General features: G+C 51.7%; 1 protein-coding gene across 2 annotated transcripts in view; it reads left to right on the top strand.

The window, feature by feature from the left end:
- PRKCB (protein kinase C beta) overlaps positions 1–18,317 on the top strand; it is a 100,389-nt gene extending 82,072 nt beyond the window's left edge. Inside the window, exons 16-17 of one of the 2 annotated variants that reach the window (XM_051632207.1) lie at positions 1,881–2,021; positions 14,742–18,317. In XM_051632207.1, the coding sequence (XP_051488167.1) occupies positions 1,881–2,021; positions 14,742–14,894 (294 nt within the window). In that variant the 3' untranslated portion in view covers positions 14,895–18,317. Of the gene's footprint in view, positions 1–1,880; positions 2,022–9,992; positions 11,368–14,741 lie in introns of those variants that run through there. The other variant, XM_051632206.1, reaches the window with a different exon arrangement.
- The last annotated feature ends 4,706 nt before the right edge of the window (positions 18,318–23,023 follow it).

The raw sequence follows: 23,023 nt of genomic DNA, 5'->3' as shown, positions 1-23,023 counted from the left end.
TGGTTTAGGGGAGAACTTTGTAGAGCAGGGATGAGGGTTGGACTCGGTGACCCCAAGGGGCTTTTCCAACCTGAATAGTTCTATGATTCAAAGGAAGCTGGGGTTTACCCACGGCACTCAGTGAGGGGGCAGGGGGTGTGAACCAGCACAAAGCAGCAGGGAAGAACCTGGGCTCTGGCTGGAGAAGCTCCTCAGGGACTGGACGTGGAAGGTGTGAGGTGGCAGCAGGACAGTGTGTGTTCAGTGGGTGTTGGGAGGAGAGCAGGGACCCACAGGGGAGGGTCTGCTCAGAGGGAGCCTCAGCCCTGTTGCAGCCCCAGCAGCTTTGCTCACCCCCGGGAGGGAGCGAGGCCGGGAAGCGGAGCGGGATGCAGCAAGTGCCTGCCCACCCACACTGCTGACCTTCGGGGCCTCTGGGGCTGCAGCCCAGGCCCTGCTAACACCACCTCTGCAGATGAGGGACCACACATCTGTCCAGCTGCAGCATCCAGAGCTTTCATGGGTGGATTTTATGCACAGGCATCCATGAGCCTTTATGCTGAAGGAGGCACAGGTCCTGCCGACACAGCCCGGCTCGCCCTCCTTGCCCCATGATCTCTGGCGTTTAGAGCTGGAGAGGTGTCCATGTGCTCAGGATCAGCACTTAACAGAAAGACCCACGAGCAGATTTGCTTTTGTGTTTGCTGGAAGCAAGCTAAGCTCCTTGAGGCGACAGCCAAATACTAGATCAGTTTATTAGCACATTCCAGGCTCTGGGACTGCTGTCGGGACTTGCTTTAGGAAAATCTTGTTGAGTCACAGGATGCTTTTTATTCTCCTGCTTTAGTACAGCTAAATGGGACCTGATTGAATTGTCAGGATGCTATCCTGAGCCTGCCAAGGAGAAGCAGAGATCCTCTTGTTCAGCTGAACCCACCAGGCACCCCCGTGACCTGCCTCTCTAGCCCATGGGGAGCAGCTCTTGCAGGCCCACAGCCCCAGGACACAGAGCCAGGCTCACTGCAACCTCTGCACAGCTCTGGGCTCAGGTTTAACTGCCCTGCTTTTAATAAAGTCAGCCTTTTGTTGCAGGTGTTTGGCTCATATTCTCCGTGCTTATCAGCTTCTTAAAAATCTCAGGAATCCCCATCTGATCTCTAAACACAGCTCAAACAATGCCCCTGGGATATTAATGTTTGTGCAGCCCTTTATTCCCCTGGCCCTTTTCACTTTTGTTACTGAGATACTGAAGAGGAGAAGCTGAGATGATAAAGAGCATAAATTAACTGATTGCACTCTTTTCTCTAATTTGGCTCTTTCATTAGAAATGTGCCTCCTGTCCATGCTGCTGCAGCTCCAGAGAAGCAGGGGTTCAGCTTCTAAGGCAAATGAAAGTTTTTGAGGGCAGGTTGTTCACCTTGATTGGGCAGTGGTCTTTAAAAATGAATTACGCAGCTGCTGAGAAGTTTGCTCCCAAGCAAAGGGGCTGCTGAGCAGCTCACCAGGTGTCCTGCTGCCCCCATTGCAGCTGGCTGGTGAGCTGTGCCAGGGTGGGAGCTCTGCCACCACCCTGGTGCTGTGTCTTGGTGACCCAATTTTGTTCCCAGAGGAAAAGGGGATGTGCTCATCCCACCCAAGGCTCCTGTACTTGCAATGTGCTTATTCTGTGGTTGTTGTCAGCCTTCCCTGTCCCTGGAGATGCTCAAGCTTCTCCCTCTCTCCTCTGCTTTGGGCATCAAACACCAGGAGAGGAGACAGGATCCCCTGATGGAGTCAGGCACTGCTGCGGGTTGATGTCCCAGCCAGGCATCACAGCACCCTTGGGGACTCCTCAGAGTGGGCGCTTTGGGAAGCAGCTGGAGATTCTGTGAGTGACTGTCTCTTCTCTTCCTCTCCCCAAGCTGATGACCAAGCACCCTGCCAAGCGCCTGGGCTGCGGCCCAGAGGGGGAGCGGGACATCAAGGAACACGCCTTCTTCCGCTACATCGACTGGGACAAGCTGGAGCGCAAGGAGATCCAACCTCCCTTCAAGCCAAAGGCTGTAAGTGTGGCTGCCCGAGCCGTGTCCCTCCTGCTCCCCCATGCACCAGGTCCCTCTTGCAGCGTCTCTCCCCCACACGTGCGGTTGCTGCCAGCCCTGCCTTCGGCCTGGAGGAGCCATTTCACTCTCTGCTTCCAAATCTGCTCCTCAGACGTGGCCGGGTCAGACGCTGCTGGGAAGACCTCTCGGCCACCTTGTCCCGCTCTGACTCGCAAGGGTAGAACCACCACATTTAGCTCAGAGAGTTACTGTGTTGCCTTGTTGTCTATCTGTTATCCCACGGGTTTGTTGGGTTTTTTCCTCCCGTTTTCTTAAGCTAAACACCTCTCTTGTTTTTGTTAGGTTTTGTTTTGGGTTCTTTTGTGTTTGTTTTTTTTTTTTAAACTAAGCTTTCTCTCAACCCCTAGCTCAGCACCACGGTCTGTTCCAAGGGGCACTGGAGCTTTGTTGCACTCCACAGTTTCTTTCCAAGGTGAAGCAGTGGAAGGCTTGGAAAAACTCTGCTTACAGGGAAAACACGGAGCAGGAGTCCCTCTGGTGCAGGGTGCTGGCTCCTGTAGCTCTCCTCCCTCTAAATGCCTCTCTGCTCTAGCAGCCTTTTCCCTCCTCCTGCTCCTTCCTTGACTGATCAAGTATGAATGATTTGCCCTGTTTTCCCATGGGTCTCAGAAATGTGGGACCCAGGTTGCTGGTGAGCAGGGGATGATGCAGTAACAGAGATGGGAATTGCTGCCTGGTTTCCTTCCCCTTGGAAGGAATGGTTTCCTCAAGCCATGAGACCGTGTAGGAAGGGCGTTACTGGGAAGGTGTTAACCTTGATGTCCAAGTATAACAGCGCAAGAGACTTTGGGGCTGTTTGTGCACACCAGGAGCTGTTGGCGTAGGGTTGATCAGACCTTTTTGTTGAGGGTGCTGAGAGACATGGGTGGGCTGAGAGCTCTGGGCATGGGTGGGCTAGGATGGGACTGGCTCTGCCAGAGCCCATCTCTCCTCAATCCATAACTCCAGCTGTTCCCACCTGGGTGTTCACTCACTGATGGAGCTGTTGCTGTGTCCCTGCTCTGCACTTTCTTCTTGAGCAGACCCCCGTGGTGCTCTGTGCCTTGGCTTGTGGTTTGCTGTTTTACGGTCAGAAACAACTGAATTATGTCAAAAGTGCTTCTTGCTGGTCTTATGTTTTAAAAATGCACTTTTTTTGTCCTGCTTTTTAAATGTTGTTTCGTTGTTGAAATGTTGAAAATCCTCGTGATGCCAGACCTCAGGAGGGGACAGCAAGCGGCCGTCTGTCGCGTCTCTCCTGATGGCTGGCACTGGGGAACATTCTCCATTTGATAAAACTGGAAGATTAGTAGAAGGTGGGCACAGGAGATTTAGGATTTAGGTGGGATTAAGGCAACTCAGGTGCCTGCTGATAGCTGATATTTCAGCAGCAGTGCATCTGTGCTGGAAAAGGCTGCTCCTCTCCTGCCAGCTGCGAGTGCACATCAGAGCAGCACAGAAATGGAAATCCAGCTCTGGGCACCTTCACCGTGTGCTGGGCTGGGTCATCAGGAAAGACATTGCTTATAGCTTCCCCCTGCAGCCATGCACACAGGGCTGGAGTGCTTGCTGGAGCAGGAATTTGGGCCCAGGTCTTTACCTTAAGCTTTGGGGTTTTTAATTTAAAAACAAACAAACAAAAAAAATAGCTTCTATAGAGATAAGGTTACAGACATTGTCTGTGATCATTCTGTCTCTAAAGAGATTATTCTGTGATTCTATAAAAGAGGGTAGATTTAGACCAGATATAAGGAAGAAATTTTTAATGCTGAGGGTGGTGAGACATTGGCCCAGGTTGCCCAGAGACGTGGTGGATGCCCCCGGAAACATTCAAGGCCAAGTTGGATGCAGTCTGGTCTAGTGGAAGATGTCCCTGCTTGCTGCAGGGGGGTTGGACTAGATGACCTTCAGAAGTCCCTTCCAACCCATTCTGTTATTCTCTGATTATCTGCAAGCCAAAGTTTCAAAATACAGAATAACACATAGATGTGGGTTTGGTGCCTGCCCAGAGATGCCCATGACCTTCCCATGCTCCAGCCCGGCCTCCTGCCTGAGCCCCCGAAGCACAGGTCAGGGCTGAGCAGAGCCCCAATCATCTTTAGCTTCATGTCCACAAATTCTGCTTATCAGAAGGTGTGGATAATCCACATTTGCTCACTGCTCAGGCACAAAACCCTGCTCCTGTGGGTGCTGTGGTGGTCCTGCTCCCCAGCAGCTGGGGGGACCCCTCCCATCCTGCCCCTGCTCCCCTCCCCGGGGGGCAGCTCCTGCTGGCCTCTGCACAAGCAGCTGTGCTGTTGTTCTCTTCTGTAGCACCCATCCATTTCTGGCCACATCTCTGTGGTTTTGTAACCACTCTGCAGGCAGGGAGTGAGAACTCTCCCTGCCTTCCCAGCAGCTGCTGCCAGGAAGGGCTCCCCAGGAACCGGCATCATTGTACCCTGCAGGAAAATGGACACTTCAGCCATGTCTGTCTCGGGTGCTACACACCCAGAGCTGGAAATACATTCCCAAGAGCTTATGTGTTGCTTTGTGCTTGATTAACCTTTATCAGTGAGACAGCAACAAGACAGATCAGGGTCTGGGCTGTCTTTGGTGTGCAGAAACTCCTCGGGTTTGACATGGGGCTGTGCTTGGCTGCTCCGTGCTTTGGCTTGTGCATAACAATTCCTTTTGTGGGTCTGCGTTTACCCCGGGGGGTGTATTTACACTTGCCTGCTTTCTCTGTCTCTCATTGAGATAATTATTGTTTTTGGTATCTAATGACTCCTTTACTCTACATAAAGCCTGGTGATTTGAAAAGTCTCCTCATTTTGAAAAGCATTGAAACCACGCGGCAGAGCACAGGCTTGCTCACAACAGGACAGTGGTTTAATAAAATTGCTTTTAATCTAATAATTTTAATTGCATAAATTAATTTTCCTCTTACTGTTTTGAATTAATGAACATTGAAATGCCATTTATAGACCTGGCTTCATAAAAAAGCTCCGGTTCCTCTGCGTGTGCATTTTTGTAGCCTTATTTTCAGTCTTTACGAGGTGAGTTTGGATGTTTGCATGAGTAATTTCCTAATTAGATGAGATTTAAGGATTGAGGAGGCCAGCAGCGGGCAGGAGCGTGCCGTGGGGAGGCGGCCGCGTGTGTTAAGGTTAAACATCTCCTCTTGTAGTCAAGTAAGGATTTTCTCTGGTAGCCTCAGGGTCCTGTAAAGACGTTGTCTGAGATTCCCCTCTGATTATTCAGCCAATGCTTTCAGTATATTGGGCAGAAACTTGGCTTTGTTCACAGGAGAAAGGTGAAAGCCAGGGTCCTGCTTCAGAAAACCCTTGCAGCAAACGCTGCCAGCCTTTGCCTGCAGCAAGGATGAAGGCTGGAGCATCCCAAGCTGGGCTCTGGGATCAAGAGCCAGACAGTTATGAACAAAAAGCACCATCATTCCCCCAACCAGTGTGAAGGGCCCTTGGCATGGCCCCAGGGTCATCCTGCCAGCCAAACTCCCCTAAAGACAGTGCATTTGTTGCCAAAAGTGTGAGAGCTCTGCTCCCTCGGGTGGCAAGGAGCCAGGTTCTGACCCTGAGCAGCACCAGGAAGGTCAGACTTGCCCAAGGGGTTGTGGCTGTACCACGGGTTTGGGCCAAAAGAACTAGGAAATGGAGAATGTTCCCAGCTCCCCACTTCTCCTTGGTGCTGGGGCCAGGGCTTTGCCGCAGCACAGCAGCTGTCCTTGGCTTCTTGTGATCTTTGACTGCATCTCAGGGATCAATGGAAAATATTTTATTATGCCTTTTGTCTCTGCTGGAAATCAAGCTGGAAACTGATAAAATAAAAAGGCTATCTTCTAAGCTGACAGTTTTATTTCTGCAGCTTGAAAAAAAAAACATTCTGTGCTGGCTATAAATATTAGAGAGGACACGTTGGGGATTTATGTAAGATAAATTCCCACCCTCCTCCTTTCTTCTTTCAGGATGGAGCAGAGTCTGTACATTAATATAGTACCAAAATGAGGCAGATTTTTCACAACGTGGATAGATAAATTTTAGATAAATGTAAAAATTCATACAGCATGTCTCCTGTCCTTTAAAGAGGAACTTAATTTCAGAAGCATTAAAGATGATGCTCCTGCAGATAACAAATGTGGGCAGTCCAGAGCAGCATGGACCCTTCCTGCTCTCTCTGATCCCCACGTGGGCCAGACCTTGTGTCTGGAGCTCCAGCAGTTGGGCCTTGGCCACTGGAACAAAATCCACCATGTTCCCCCGATCTGAACAGAAAGTCTGCCAACTTCCCAAAGCTGGGTATGAAATACTGTGGGTAGATGCAATTTTTAAAATGTTCTATCCACATATTCCTGCCTTATTGCATTATGGTGAAAATTATTCCTTGCCAATATACATATTAAAAACCTATTTGTACTTTCTCTCCCAACAACTGGAAGTGTTTCACACGGATTAGTTTTGAAATGTTTATGATGGGGTTGCTTTTGTTTGAATTATCTTTTTTGAAGACAGCACATTTCTTTATAGCAAAAAGGCATCCAGTGCTGTCAGACCCTTCACATGAGCTGCCTTGCGTGTCTCCACTGAGGGCTCATGAAGCTAATAGGCAATGACAGGTATATCTTCAGAGCTTCCCCTGTGGATTGGGAGCTGATAGAGTCTGCAGGTGAGCAGCTGAGGAGCAGGTAAGCCCTGCGCTGCGGCACCGATAACCTCATGCCCCGCAGACTTGCCTGGTAATCTTCCTCATAGATTGTTTTGTCTCAGCACCGAAGGGGAAGATGAGTGACAACATGGCCCAGAAAAGCCCCTCTCTCTTTGTTTCATGACTTTAGCTTCCAGGCTTTGTGGAACTCCATTTCTGGGAATTTCTTTTCTATTTTGATGTTTATCCGATGGATTTCAGGAAGGCGTTTGGCCGATGCTGATTTGTCAAACACCTGAAACATACTTGGCAAGACTCTAAAGCTGTACTGGTTTGCATGCTCTGGAGCAGCCACCAGCTCTGCCCAAACCAACTGGAGCTGTGGCAGCTCTTTTTGGAATTCCTTTTGGTGGGAATTATCAGCTCATCTGGAGATAACCTCGCTGTTTGTCAGGACATCTCTGAGCCTCCCTGCTGTCCTGCTGCTCTGGACAGGGATATCTGCCTTCCTTCAAGGACTCTGCTGATGTTGTGCCCAGTCTGAGCAGCCCCAGGGGTCTGGGGGCTGGGCTGGCCCCTCCTCTGGCCCAAGTCATGGCTGGGATGGTGCTTCCCAACTGCTCCCAGCCTCAGCAGAGACAGCGGCTGAGACCAGGCATGAGCTGCAGGTGAGCAGCACAGTTACAGCTGGAGCAGCTGGAAGGGGAAGGTGACCAGAAGGTCCATGTTTGGCCAGTTCTTCACGTCATGCCAAGAGCCACCTGCCCCAGAGCTGGGCACAGCCCAGATAATGTGCTGCCATCCACTGCACTTGGGAATAAGATGCTTGAAGAGAAGAAAAGATACAGAGGATTGCCTGGGAATGGGGCCGTGCAGCAGGAGGTACAAGAAGTTGGGCTTTTAACAGAGTAGCCAAGGAGCTGTGTGGCTGCCTGCTCACTGGGCTTGTGCCTTCATCCTCCATCGTGTTGATTTGACCTGGGCTCTTGTGTTTTCTGGTGCTGGGACCCTTATCCTTTCCTTGGAGAGGCCATTTTCCATTTGGGTCTCTGTGCTTGAAATGAGAGCTTTCAAACAGAAATTCCAGGAGGAGCATGAGGTCACCAGCACCAGGGTGGGAGGTGGTTGGGGGCAGCTGGGGCTGGGTCTGCTGCAGCAGCACGATGCTCTTCACAGGCTGCATGAAGAGGCTTCTCAGGCTCATTTTGAGAAGCCCTCATCTTCAGGACCCTCCTGGTTCACTGGTTCACACTGTGTTTGCATGTTTGCTTTAGGGGGGTTTCTGTTGCTTTTTTTTTTTTTTTTTCTCTTCCCCCCTAACTCTTTCCCTGGGTGGCATCAACTCATTTTTTGTATCTAAATATTTGAAAAAGAGTTAACCACGTTGCAACCCACCCCACCAAGAGCAGCATCTGCTCTGGAGGTTGCCTGGGCTCAGCTGTGGGGCCAGGAGCAGGAGTTGTGTTGACCACGGCAGCCCAGAGCAGATGCAGGAGGGAAAAGCCACCCCTGAGGTCTCTGAGGAGGTTTGAGTGCTGAGTGAGGAACCGTGTGAAGCTCATGGATGCATTTGGGAGCAGAAGCTTGACAAATCCAGACTAGAAATGGGCTGTAGGTTATGACATGGCCTTACAAAACAGGAGAGGTGCGGTGGTGTGGAAAGATGGGCTCAGGGGCTGCACAGGCTGGTGTTCAGAGTGCAGCTGGAGTTAAATCCACTCACATAGTGCCCATGGAGCTTTTGTTGGAGTGTGGGGTATAAGTGTCTGTCTTGGTGCTACAGGAACATAGAAGAGCTGCCAAAGGAAGGTGCTGTCGGAGGCTGATGGATGGTCATGTTGTTACCCCTGAAACCTCTGTGGCAGAGGAAGGAACTGGGAAATGTTGACATTTACATGTATTTGTTTAAAATATTTTATTCAGTCTGACATTCATTAAAAATGTAAATCTGTTTCCTTAGCAAATTAAACACCAGGAAAAATTGTCCCAGCACTTGAAGTATATGTTCTCTGTGGGAAAGTAGGAGAGGGCTGAGGGACAGAGAGGTGCTGGCTTCAGCATCTCTTCAGAGAGCCAGGAGAGCCCCAGTTGTGTGATGGCTCCAAGAGGAGGCAGAGATCACCAGCTGTTAGAGCAGAGTCCTTCTGTGCAGTTCATCGGGACATGACATGTGTGATAGACAGTAATTGAGCACAATTTGTAGCTGCTGCAGTGCCCCAGTATCCACCTGTTATTAGCTGCTGCTGTTATTATGATATTAAATCATGACTTGCAGCACAGGAAGTTACAGGACCCTTGTTTTGATTGCTAGGAAAATTAAATAAGGCATTTGGCTGGTCTCTCTGCTCCTGAGCTCCCTGCTGGCTGCAGAGGCTGCAGCACAGCCAGATCCTCCACTGCTGCCCAGGGCTCCTGTCCCGGGCAGTGATGGATGCTGACCTGCTCCGGCCAGGGCCAGGTGCTTTCCAGCCAGGCTGGTGCTCACCCAGGCCCCAGAGCTTTTGGTTTCTTCTCTCATCTGGCTTTGCTGGCTGCAGAGAGCTCTGCCTCTGAGCACAGGGGTTGTCCTTAGCTGCCTTCAGGGGCAAAAGGGAAGCACTCTGCTGGGAGCAGGGTTTTGGGGATAGCCAGCCTGGCCCAGCTGCAGTGGAAAGCTGCAGGGATGTCCTGTGGAGAGCCCAGCTGCCACATGGCCAGAAACTGGTGGCCAGGAGCATCCTGGTACCCCAGTTCCCACCTGCCTTGGCTGAGCAGCACCCCCAACACCAGTGTGGACTGGACCATCAGGGTCTGATGGTCATGTCAGGAAGGGATGGAGCAGCCCTGTAAATTCCCAGGCACAGCTGCCTGCATTAGGCACCTGGCTAGCAGCACTTCAGGAGAGCTCTGCAGAAGGTGAGAAGCTTCTGAGCAGTCCAGGCGTGGCAAAAAATGCCGTGCTCCCAGGGATGGAGGGATGGCTGAGTGGGTAGCGTCTTCCAGAAGAAGGCACCGTGTGTGTGGTGTAGCCAGAGAGAAGGCAAAGGGTGCAGGCAGGGAGCGACAGCAAGTAATTGCACTCCCATCTCATCCCTCCCTGCAGTTACTTGCCACGGCGCAGCCAGAGGGTTGGGCCAGTCCGGGCTGTGCCATGAGGGGACATCATTGCCTTGCGACTGACACAGCTCACGTGTGGTTTGCACCTTTTTCTTTTCTGCCACTGGCTGGGTGGTGAGGCTGGGACGGGGGCTGTGGCTGCAGCCCCTGCTTCTCCCCCCACCCACCAGCCGTTCTTTTCTTCCCCTCTCATAGTGTGGCCGCAATGCTGAAAACTTCGACCGGTTTTTCACTCGCCATCCACCCGTCTTAACACCTCCTGACCAGGAAGTCATCAGGAACATTGACCAGTCAGAATTTGAAGGATTTTCCTTTGTTAACTCTGAGTTTTTTAATCTTGAAGCCAAGAGCTAAGTAGCTGTGTAGATCTCACTCCAGCATCTCTGTCATGCAGTCTCAACTGCTGTGGTGGTGACATTGTCCATTGCAAAACTTGCATTCATGGTTTTTCTTTAGTCCAACTACTAGAGTGACCATATTTTAAAGACAGAAGTGTCTTCACATTATTTGGGGCCTGCCTGAAGGATGGGGTGATGGGCACTAAGTGCTGCCAATGTTACGACACTTTATTTGGAGAAAATGAAAACTCTTTGTTGGCTGACAGAGAGCAAGTGGAGAGGTGTGAGCCTTGACAATCAGGAGAAATCTCTTCAGCATGTGCTTCGATTCTCACTCTTCTCTCTTCTTAGTCTTTTAATATGATCACAAAATTTTAATATTTAGCCCTCTTGCTGGCAAGTCAATGTTTCTCACACAGCCTTGCCCGGGGCTAAGCTGGCACCCGCAGAGCGGGGGCCGCAGGCTGAGCCACACGGCTCCCCCAAAGCTGAGCAGTTGCTCCAGAGAGCTGAGATGCCAATTCTGGCTCCTTCTCAGCTCTGTCCTGCCCAGAGATGCCACTAAAGGAGCCCTTCCCACAGTGGACTCCTGCCTACGTGGCTGTGGGCAGGCACGGTTCTCTGCGCTGGGGGAGAAGCGGCTGCGGAAGCCAGATCTGTTTGCAAAGATTTCTCCTGATTGTGCAGTTTCTAAGCAGCGTTTTGTAAATCAAAAGAAACATATCCAGCTGTAAATGGGAAATTTGACAGTGCTGTTGCAGGTGCTTTTGAATCCATGGTCACCCTAGTAAATACCACGCAACATCGGTTCTCCTAGCAAAACCTTTCTTTCTTTTTCAAATGCCAAAGCAGCTGATGGAGTTTGTTACCTGCGCTTTAAATGTGTCAAATAATGGTATTAACACAAACGGGATGCTATTTAACTTTGAACAGTATTGTGAATTCTGATATGAAGCTTGTAAAGAAATTTGTTTCAACTAATAATCCTACTTTAAAAAAATGCCACTAGATATTTAAATGGCCTAAGTTTTGTTTCTGGCATCAAAGAAAACAAATCAGGAAGAATGAAATTCTCTCAAAACAATAACAATCATGCAGCTTCTTTTATACTATTCTGCCGATGTTCGTGGGCTGTCACTGTGTCTGCTTTTAAGTTGTAATGTGCCAATTTTATTTTATTTTTTCCCAATACTGATTATAAAATAAAAAGTGAGAAATAATGTCAAAAGAAACCTGCATGTGTTTGGCAATAATGAGTTTCTACAGCTCTGGGCTCAGAGGTGCCAGGAGTGCTGAGAGTTGGGGCTGCACCAGCTTGGAGCTGTCCAGGAGAGCAAGCAGGCAGCAGTGCAGGCGACAGCCCACACCATGATGTAGCCGTGGCCTCTTCATCCTCTGCAGCATTTGTCCCCAGACCGAGGTAACAGGACCTTCCAGTGTGGAAGCAGCTGGAACCATCTTCCCAGCAGGGAGCAAACACCAGGGTATCTCTGCATCAGCCTGTGCTGCTCCAGGGTGGATGAGGAAAGGAGCTTCTCTCCCCTGTCCCTTGGAGGATGGACAGTTCAGGGTGTCAGGGCGGTGTTCCGAGACGAGCAGAGCTCCACTGCTTGGGGATCTCCTCAAGCATCCTGCACGGAGAGGACTGCGGGATGCGCTTCCCGTCTCTGGAGGCTGCGGAGGGAAGACGCCGCGTGTGCCGGTGACTCAGCGCCCTGCCCGCTCGCTCCCGCTGGAGGATTGCTGAAAGCCATCCCCCGTTTCAGCTACAGAGGGATTACACGTGCCTATTAACCTCCCTCCTGAGTGCGTGCAGAATCTCCCTTCTCTGCTTGGAAATCGTTTCTGCTGAATCGCTGCGGCCCTGAACCCTGCAGGCCTGACCTGAAAGGCACCGGCTGCGCCCAGCGCCCGTAGCAGAGCTGTGCCATGGGGTGGTGGCTGTCCTGGGACAATTTCTGCTCTGTCCAGACTTCCCGCCCCTGGCCCTCGTCACCTCCCAGACTCCATTAGCTTTTTGCTGGAGAAATATTTAGCCTTGAATTGCCTCTGCCTTCCCCTCTCTCTGTTTACCAGGTCCACGTTCCCTGCCTGCTCCCAGGCTATTCGTCATCTTTGACAGAGGCCAAATTGCCACAAATTTCAGACAAAATTCAAGGTAAGGAATCAACAAACCCCCCTTGGCCACACTCCACCTGGAGCCCCCCCAGTGCTGCCTTCTTCTGCTCAGCCCCAGAGGGGGGAGCTGCTGAAGGACACTGTGCGGGGGTGGGTGGGCTTTCCTGAGCCCCTCCAGGCACATTACAGCTTTTGCCAGAGCTTTCTGCAGCTGAAAAGCAGCAGGAGGTTTTGCTGACCAGGCTGAGCACTTGTCGTCTCTGGTGCCATCTGCAGAGGCCACTCCAAAGGGCTGGGAACTGTGGTGGTAATTTACACCAGCAGAAAATGTGGGCGTTTCATTCCTCTTTGCAGCACGCCGCAACATTCCTGCTCTGGAGAAACTCCTGGCTCAGTAGGACGCTGTTTGGTGGATGTGGCCTTTGGGAACCATTTAGTTGGCTCCGCATCCCTTTGGGAGCAGGGCAGGAGCCTGGTGCCAGCATTGGTTCCTTCCTTCTGCCCATGCTGGGGCTGCAGAAGAGCCTTGTGCAAGCTCGTCAAAACGGCCTCTGTCAGCGAAGGGCAGCTCCTCCGCCCGTCCCCGGGGACGCGCTGCCATCCATCGAGGTGGGCTCACACTTGCCTTTCAACTGCTTCACCCTTTGTCTGCAGAACTCTGCATCTGAAGTCGGTTGCTTCCCCACTCCTGCTCTGTGCCCCCAAATCTGCCTCTTCTTTCTTCTCTGTGCTGGGGAAGGAGCCCTGCAGGGACTGTGCCATCTCCTGAGTGTCACTTGTCTGAAAGCAAAGACCCAGCTTGGGGACAGGCTGGGACCTCAGGCACCAGCAGGTCAAAGCCACATCCTGGCTCTTCTACCGCCTTTCTCTCACTCCTTGAGCTCCAGACCCATTTTTCTTTCTGCCTCATTTCCTCTCAGTTGTCCTCGCCTCTTTCCCTCTGGTCTTCTCTCCCAGGGCTGAAGCGATCCCAACAGGATCCTTCCTGCAGCAAGTGGAGCTCCTGGTCCACCACTGGCACTGGGGCTCATCCCCAGATCCAGCTACACCGTGGCGTGCTCCCACCTGGGGGGACAGGGGGACAGGAGGACAGGACTGACCTGGCTCTTGGTCGCATTCCAGCCACACTCCAAGGTGTGAAGGTGCCACTGGCTCTGCCCAACATCCCTGGGCAGGGGCAGCTGGCAGGACCAAAGGTGCTGCTGGGTGCAGGGAGGGTAGGAGCAGGGGAGGGGCACAGACCAGCCCCCCCATGGTCCCAACTGTGCATGGTGATGGCACAGTTGGCAGGGGACCCAGCAGATACCCCCCAGGGCTGTAGCAGAGCCCAGGCACAGCTCCTGGTACCATGGGGTCTTGATTCAAAGGCAGAATCTCTAAAAAGACCATTCTGCAGGTTTCTGCAGGGCACCATGTATGACAGGGTCACATCAGTGGAAGGTCATCTCCAGCTGGGACACAGGGGAGGCTGCTCCTCCCAGTGACACCACAGAAAGTGGTGGAAAAAATGCCATACTCTGCCAAGAGGCTTGTCTGGCCCTGGGGTGGACCCTGTGGTTCTTCCACACTTCCCCCCTCTGGGGCACAGTCTTTTTGGGTAGTTGGAAATGGTGGGGTAGGGCTGGGAATGGCTGTGCTCCAGCTTCTTGGAACTCAAGGGCTCTGTGGGGCTTGGAGCAGGTTACCTGTGATAATCAGGACAATAACTTTCTTCTTTTTTTCTCCTTGTTTGGCTTGGATGTAGCTGCAAAGTTGTTGTTATGCAATTAAAATTATAAAAGGTTGCATATGTGGAATTTTCATTCTTTAAAGGTTTGAACTACTGTATATATTCTATATGCAACCCTGGAGCAAATCACATCCTCACATCAATAAAACACCACGTTGGTCAATACCATATCATAGCATAATTTTAAAAAATCAAGCTTAAAGCAAAAGGAGCTCTTAGAGCTGATTATTTTGTAAAAATTTTGAAATCTTATTGACTGTTTACTTCCCTTTTGAGGCATGTTGCTTCCTCCAGGCTCTTTCCTCGTGTGTGACGACTGTTTGCAGTGATGGTTTTGCATGCTTGGTTGCTCTCTCTTGCAGCAGCCAGGAGAGGAGGGATGCTCTGCCTGGCAGTGCCGCAGCCCTCCCCAGCACCCCGTGCTCCCTCTATCTCCCTTTCCTGTCTGGTTGTCTGTTTCAAGGTGCTAAACTGGTGATCTTGTGTTTTTGCCTTGGTGGGTGGTTGCTTCTATTGTGCAGGGGGTCCCACAACCTGGCTGGGTTTGTAGTCATCAGCAGCGGCTTCCAGAGCTGGTGTGGAGATCTTGAGTGCTGGGCACGGAGCCCCGGGGACGGCAGAACTCCCCTGGGGACAGCAGAACTCCCCTGGGGACAGCAGAGCCCTCCCAGCCACGCAGCTGGTGCTGCCCCTTTTGCTGGCTGGCTGGCTTGTGCTCCCCCATGACCCACATTTAACTCTGTGCTTTCCCTTCAACAGAAGGACAAACGAGACACTTCCAACTTCGACAAAGAGTTCACCCGGCAGCCAGTGGAGCTCACGCCCACAGACAAACTCTTCATCATGAACTTGGACCAGAACGAGTTTGCTGGATTCTCCTACACTAACCCCGAGTTTGTCATTAACGTGTAGTGGCGGCGCAGCCGCCGCCCTCTCCTCGCAGCCCGACGCTCCAGACGCCCTGTACATACCACACTAGTCTTCCGGGAGTAGCAGACACATCCCTCACGCGAAACACGCCGACCGCTTCTTTTAGGAGGCCTTTCTATGTCTGTGTCACTCGCTGGCTTGGTTTCCCTAGCTGGAGATGTCTGGGGTCTGAGTTAATGGTCAGTAATACTTCTAGGAGCTATAGTTGGTGGTGACTAATAGAGTTTTAAAACAGAATTATACCAAATTGCTACAGTCTTTGTAATTTTTGAAACCGGATGCTGAGATCCCAGTGACCCTAGCTACTCTCAAATCGTGTCTGTTGAATGCTAAGCATGGTTGATATCTTAAACCGTTGTGCTGAAGCTTGCGATGACTGTGAGCTTGTCTTAGAGGAGCCTTTTGTTCAAGACATGGGTACATTTGATCAGTGTGGAAAAGTCTGCTTATAGACATCTATTTTTAAAGGCATTGTACATACTGTCAGCCCAGCTCTCCCAAGCCACCCCTGCCCCACCAGCCTGCCCCTTGCCATTAGGCCTTTCCTGCACTCGGGCATCAGGACTCCAAACCAATTCCATGCCAGTTCTTGTAAACCAGAGCAAATCTTTTTCTAAGGGAAAGGTGGGATTTTATTTTTTTTTAAAAACATCTGGAACAGTTTGCAGTTTTGATACACTCTGTCAGCACTCTCATAAATCTTTCTCCTGTTTTTTCACAGGCACTGTCGAAATTTAACAGCTCTGTAAAGGATATTAATATTCTACCAAAACAAAACACATTTATATTCTCGGTTTACAATTTACCAACTGGAAATATGCCCGCTATGAACGGGCTGCACTGAGGGCTATTTATAACGGTAACTTTTCTACTTTACACCCTCTGCTATTATCTTCAAGGCTCAAACCCTATGAATGTCACAGGCATCTCAATTTACCTGGTTTCAACCAAAATTCCTGGGGGTTATATCCAGCAACCCAGGACCTTTGGCATCATTTCAAAAAGCATGGAATCAGAAGAGGCAATTCCAGCAGCTGTTAGTGAGGCAGAGCCGTGCCAGGAGGACAGGGGCAGGCAGGGGAGGGCAGGGCAGCCAGGTGCCAACTCTGTCTCACCCCTGGGTTTGCAGTAGGATGAGCCCCGAGCCTGAGCATCCTCAGAGCCAGAGGCTGGGATTCCTTTCTCAGCACACACCAGTTTGGCTGGTTTGCAACAAACCCCTGTGTGTGTGTTTTTCCGCCCCACTCCTGGTTCTGCTGTAAATACCCATTGCTCCATGGCTACCAGGGGAAAAGGGGGGTGGGATTTTATGGATCACCAGGAATCCTATAAAGAAAATTCTGGTTTGTAGATCTTTTATAAACATCAAGCTCTACCTTTTGAAATTATTTTCTTCTTGTAATGATTCATTGAGGAAAAAAAAGGCTGCTAGAAGCTAAAGCTGATGTCCCACCTGCCTGGAGTGGGTGGCCAGTGTCCTCACCCTGATTTTTCCATTGCGGGGGGATGTGAGCCAGGAGGCCATGGCCTGGGTACTGACCCAGGCTGGGGGAAACCCAACAAAACCCAGAAAAACTGCAAATTGTGCCAGATTGAGGAGAGGGTTTATGAGACACTGCATCAGACGAAGCCCAGGGCAGCCTCGCACAGGGGCTGGTTTTTGTGAGGGTTCTTGTAACTCCAGCACATGTTTCAGAAGACGTCTCGCCATCCTCTGCAGACCACAGTTGATGTTCAGAGCATGTACATTACTGTAACTTCCAAACCCGTTGCTGCAGAACTAGTATTACTTCAGTGATGAATGTTTTTAATTTCCATATTTTCAGCCCTGAAGCTGCTCCCCGGGTCTCTCCAGGATGCTGCTGTGAGGTTCCCCGTGCTGAGGGCACCCGGGGCTGTGGCCGGGCACAGGGGCTGTGGGGAGGGGGGGATGATGTTGTTCCTGTTTGGGACTTTGTGTATGTTGGGGTGACACTTCCACATGGAGCAGGCGCTGCGGAACCACCGGGCGAGCCGGCAGCCCCAGAGCTTGGGTGGCATCTTCAGGATCTGCAAGGTTGAGATCCAAGCTCCAGGGAGAGCTTAGCAAAGGCTCAGTCCTGCTTGCAGGGCTCGTACCTTGAGTATTTCTGATGTTGTCCATTGTGCTACTTGCCAAACTCTTACTTCATGTTTATTTCCAGATGACCTGTTTCTTCTGTAGAGAAATGTGAAATGGGATGCACCTGGCCCTGCACAGACATGGTGATTTGTACCAACTCTTGCAAGGAAGGGCAGAGTGACAGTGGTTGACTCACTGTTTGCTGTAATGTGATGATTTAATCTTCACTATTGGATGGGGAAGGCAGAGCTCCAGGAAGATGCAGAGAGGATCCAGCCCCTGGGTGCTCTGATGCATGGAGAAAGCCTGGCGAAACAGTACCTGGGTGTACAGCAGAGCAGTGCCAGGGGACAAGGGGGCAGTGGGAGCGAGCAGCAGGCGAGGCAGAAGCGTGTCCTTGAACCCAAACCACTCCGTGATTGTGTGGATTCCCTGATCCTGGTGGTCTGCAAGATTCTGCTGAGGCTGTAAGGCTAGAGGCTAGCAAGGGGGGATTGGGAACCTTAATCTGCTTCAACTCTGCTGTCCCACAGCTGCTTGGGGCTCTGCTGGATACAGTCAGTCCCATTCAGCAGTTCAGGGTGAGTCTGTGCCCAGGCTCCTGAACATCCCTACTCCCCAGGCAGAGTGTGGGCACTGCCCTGTGCCATGGCATTCACCCCTGGCAATGGGGACCTGCTGCTGTCTCTTCTGGCTGGACATCTGAGCAGCCTTCTCTTGATAAGAGAGCCATCACCAGAGGAGTTATTGATCCATTTAATCCATGCAGTTTTGCCTAGCAGCCAACCCATCTAGGTAGTCTCAAAAGATGGGACGATGAGCGAGCACTCTGAGCAGCAGACGTGCTGTGGTGTGTGTGGATCCCAGGAGCTCTAACAAGCACAGAGCTAGCATCATTTCTAGTGCAGAGTGTGGGGATGTAGCCGTTCGAAGGGCCGCGCTCACGTCTGGAGGGTGGAACTGATTCCTGCCAACAAGTGCTGCAGCTTCTCTGCTTTTGCAGAAGCAGGTGAGCCACTGGGTCTGCAAGAGCAGAAGAAGCAACAAGCACCTTGCTCCATACGTAGACGTGTCATCCAAGCTGTTTATTTCTGATCAGGTTCAAAGAGGCAATTAAAACAAAGGGGGGAAATGAAAATGTTTATTGTTAAACAGTTTGTGTTTGTGAATTTGATTTCACCTGCAAGTATTTGATGACTTTTCTACATCCTAGACTACCTGCTATGTGTTGTCAAAAGATTCTCATAAAAACCTCCTTCTAGATGGACATATACTCTTTATTCTATTTGCTGCATGTATGAAAAAAAAAAAAAAAATATATATATAATTTTAAAGAAACCCTGAGAGCTTGACTTCCTTTGCCAGCGACACTCTGGGAGTGTGTGGGGGCAGAGCTGGGGGGCTGGGCATGCACAGGGTCCCTGGCCATTGGCACCTGGCTCTGGTGGCCACCTGTGTGGTTGCCCAGAGGGGCACTGCTGAGCTACAGCAGCAAATACTGGGGTGTTGCACATTTGCTGTATAAAAAAAGATGCATATTTGCACAGCTAGAGAGTATTAGCAAATGGAGCCTGCCTGGACACAGCCCTGGGCTGGAGACACTTAAAGATATATATAGACCAATGGGGGGGGTGGGGGGGGGCTGTGTAAGGTGCAGGTTGTTTATATCTTTGGTGACTTGCTAATTAAGATGAGTTAACAATATTGCAGGTGCTCTTCCTAGCACCCCATGACCACTGATTCCTAGCTCATGCATGGCTGTGGAGGTGAGGTGAGCTGGCTGGGCTGGGGGCTGCTGAGTCAAACCTCTGCAGGCATTGCCATGGCAGTGAGGGTCTGGGGGCAGCAGGCTCTGGGGGCAGCAGGCTCTGGGGGTCAGAGGGCAGGACAGTTGAGGATCTGTGAATCCCCCAGCATCTGTACATGCTGCTGAGGCTGCAAACTGCTCCTGACATTCTGCAGCTTTCCTGCTCACTTGCACAGCACAGACCTGCTTTTTTCCATCGAGGAAATTTGCTTTTTCAGGGTGTGCCCTTGTGAGAGCATGTGAGGAAGGGTGTTTCCTTCTCCTTTGGGGACTTCAGCCTTCAGTAAGGAGATGTCCTCCTCTCTCCTACCTGGGGTGGATGGGGGCCATAGGGACCACCCCAATGCATGTGGGGGTATGAAAACTGCAGGGCTTGACTGGCCCCATCACGGCCCATGTACCCCCGGCACCTCTCCTGGCCACCCTCTCTGCTGTCCCCCCAGCCCCTGGACACGGAGCAGGGTGGGCTGCAGGGCTGTACCCAGAAGGTGTCTCACAGCCCCAGTGCAGGGCTTTGGGGCGGCTGGTTGAGCCCCACCCCAGCTCTGCTGACATTCCCAGCCCATCGGAAATGCTGCTGAGCTCCAGTTATGCTGGCTTGTGTAAATGAAACGTTTGGTTTTGTGACACTTTCCTTAATTATGGGAGCTAATGACAAAACCATTGTGACAAATGACTCAGCTTTTGATAGTGTAGTTAATTAATGCTGAAGTTAAGAGTCTCCATCGGAGTACCTGGAAAAACCCGATTAAGAAGTCTGCTTACCCAGTGTAACAGGGGCAGCAAAAACCCGAGTCCCTACAGGATGCCAGGTAAAATCCTCCCCAGTGCTGCACAGGGATGATCCACTTGGAGCGAGGAGAAGGCCACACATCAGCACTGCATTTGCCTCCCGAGCTGTCCTTCCATCCATCAAAGGCATCGGGAGGAACACAGGCTCATTAATGTTGGAAAGAGTGACCAGAGCAGCTTTGCATTAGGCTCTGACCTTCAGAGCCATCTCCCTGAAGCCATCTTTCATCTCTTTTATTTGCATTACAATCCTGTTTGCCTCATTATTTGTTATCCACTTCTTCTTCAAAGGATTTAAATCAAATCAATTAAATTGTGGTGGGTCGGAGCAGCAGCAAACCTTTTATGGTGGCTCAGCATGGTCCCCCAGGACGTGGATTACAAAGTATCTTTTAATCTCCTGCTATTTGTTCTTTTATTACTTCTGTGGTACCCCTGCCTTATAGAATCCCTTTGATACTCTTCCTTCTTTCCCTCCTGTCCCATGCCAAAATGCTCTATGTAGAGGCTGGTCTTTGACCTAGGAGAAGGGATCCCCTCATCTTCTCACTGGTATTGGGACTGGGATGTCCCCAGCATGGCTGCTGAGATGGGGAGCTGCTGAACTGGCCTGTATCCTCAGAGCTGGGGGAACCCTGTGGCACTGGCATGATGTTTGCTGTCCCCTGTCATCTCCTTTCCCTCTCCTGGACTTGTTTTGTCTGCCCAAGGTATGGAGGAAAAAAAAAGAGTGCAGAGGTGGGGAGGGGCTGTGGCTGCAGGGGAAGCAGCAGCCAGGGCAGAGCCTGGTGGCTGGAGCCCACCCACTGGGGGTCCGGAGGGGCTGCATGCTGGCCTCTGCATGGCCTCTCCTGCACTCCCTGCACATCTTCCCAGTGTAAAGAGGCTGGACACAAATGGATTCTTGTTTCTTTCCCCTGCTGTTTTTATTGCTCCTAGACTGCCAGAAGTCCAGTGAGGAGCTGCAGAGCTGGTAGGCAACCACACAAGCTCACACTGAGTGAGCCAACTTGTGCCACACAAACTTGGGCTGGTGGCATGTGTGGAATTGCTCACTCATGTCACATCTAGGAGAACCTCCCTGAACTCAGTGGCACATCACTGCAGGCCACACCAGCCTCACCACTGGAGTCCTGTTGGAGCCAGTGGATTGCAACCAGCACTGCCTGAGTGTGTACAGATATAAATAGTCCCCCCGTAGGAGTGGGGAAGGATGAACATGTGCTGGAGGCTCTGGAGTCCTTATCCCCTTGCAGCTCCCAGGAGCAGGGATATGGAGGACCAGGCAAGGCTGGAGCTCAGCATCTCACTGCGTTCCTAATGACCTAAACTCGCCTTGTCTCAGAGTCCCTGTTCCTTCAAGGAAAAAAACCTAATCCAGCTAGGGATTATTTCTGACTACTTCCTTTCTGTCACTTTGCCAATTTAAATGCAGCAGAGCTTTCATCCCTGGATTTGAAAGGACAAAGCCTAACAGATCTCGGTTTAGGACATTTTTGCCTGCAGGGACAGATGTTTTTTGCACAAGTTGTGTGATCTTTGCAGCATAAACTGGATTCTGGTATTTGTTTCCACTTTGCTGACCTTGGAAAGGCCCAGATCTGTGAGCAGGTAGATGGTGATGGGTAAGGCAGTGAACAGCAAGGGGTGACAGGGCTGGAGCAGCCCAATCTGCGTGGGGTTGGGCACTGAGCTGTCATCACCAGAGCCTGCTGCTCTGCAGAGTCTGAGCTGCACAGTGCCATGGCAAGGTCCCCAAATTCTTCTTGGCTGCCAAGCTCTGTGAACCCCTTGCATGTCCTCTGGGGCAGCTGCTCTTGGCAGAGCTTCAGACTCAGTCCTGTAACACTTAAGAAGGGTGCAGGGTTTGTCGAGAGGTGCCACCAACCCCTAGAAGGGCCAACACGATCCCACATGGACTTTGATTTGGTTTGAGCTTGCTTTGTTAAAAGCCAAGGAAACGGTACATGTGCACTCTGCACACACCTACACACACTATGTTAAAATAACACAATTAAGGCTGCAAAATCCCCCACTCAACGCAATTTGCAGCCCCTTCCCTGTAGGTGTGAGATCTCTTTGCTGCCTCCCCCCAGGGCGGGGGCCGGGCAGGGCGCCGCTGGCAGGCGCTGGGAGCCGGGGGTGGCAGGGCTGGGGAGCCTGACCCCACAGCTGAGGCAGCTGTCCCAGGGCAGCACCGGGTCTGTGCCCGTGAGGTACCCACCAGATCCCTCAAGAAAAGCATCCTGGTGCAGCCCTGTGCGGGGCTCACCCTGGTGTCCAGCCTGTGACACCAAGGTGTGACCTGTGCCTGTCGTGTGCCGCTGCCAACACCAGTCACACCAACTGGCCACCTATAACCGCTCTTGAAAGGAAGCCTTTTGAAGGGAAAAAGCCTTGTGATTTGGCTTGGCTGGATGCTTCTGACCATAGTCCCTGAGACTCCATCCTCACCCTCATCAGCGAGTGCTGAGCACCGCAGGTCTCCAGGTGGAATCACTGGAAAAGCAGGAATTGGTGCTGTGCAGGTGGGAGAACCTGGGCAGGCTGCCCCTGCCTCCAGGCTCAGCTCAGCACCGCGGCAGAAAACGAGGCAAAGAGCCTGGAATGAAGCAGGGGAATGACCCGGGGGATCCACGGTGCAGCGGGCGCTGCGTGCGGAGCGGTCGGGGGGGGAAACGCCGGGCCCTGCAGTCTGCCTGCCCGCCTAGTGAGTGTGCACAGAGAGGGTGATTTAAGGTTGAGGAAGCTACTTAATTTTCACACTTCTTAATTTCTCAGTACCCGATTTTTTTGTAGGCATCGTAATTTGCTGCTTGCATTTTGGAAGTAAATAACTAGCGTTTACATGTGAGTGCATACAAATGAGAACTGTGGAAGCACATGCTACCAGGTAAATCATATGCTTTCCTGGCTCGCCCATGGCCCTTAAAAGACTATTAATTTAAGAGGTGGGTATATTATTGGGCTTATTTGAAAGGTCGCATGAGTCATAAGCTTATCCAACTGGCTGCAAAAATACTTGAGAGCGATGAGGAGACAGCAGAGAGGCGCAGAGAGGGAAAGAATGAGGGTTTTAACGGGTGGCAAGCACTTCGGGAGCATGGTGTGGAAAATACGCCAAAGTGCAGCGGCTGCCTGCTGGCCCCGGCCTTGGCTTCGGTCTCGCAGCACTTGGCTCAGGCTGGGCAGGTGCCGGGCATCCCCCCGTGCCGCTGGGGCTGAGCCCCCCGGGCTCTGCGGGTGCCCTGGGCTGGGGCGGTGCCCGGCGGCCGATACCGGGGCAATATCTCCACGGTCGGGATCGGGGGAGGGAGGAGTGGGAAACCGAGCTGCCCGGACCAGGGGCTGGGTTACCTGTCAGTACCCCGGGATCGGCTCCCCCGCCCAGAGCCGGTCCCAGCACCCTGG

The sequence above is a fragment of the Apus apus genome, chromosome 14 (assembly GCF_020740795.1).
Source record: "Apus apus isolate bApuApu2 chromosome 14, bApuApu2.pri.cur, whole genome shotgun sequence".
Classification (NCBI taxonomy): domain Eukaryota; kingdom Metazoa; phylum Chordata; class Aves; order Apodiformes; family Apodidae; genus Apus; species Apus apus.
Note: the sequence above shows the minus strand (reverse complement) of the source record. Positions and strands in the feature narration are given on the sequence as shown.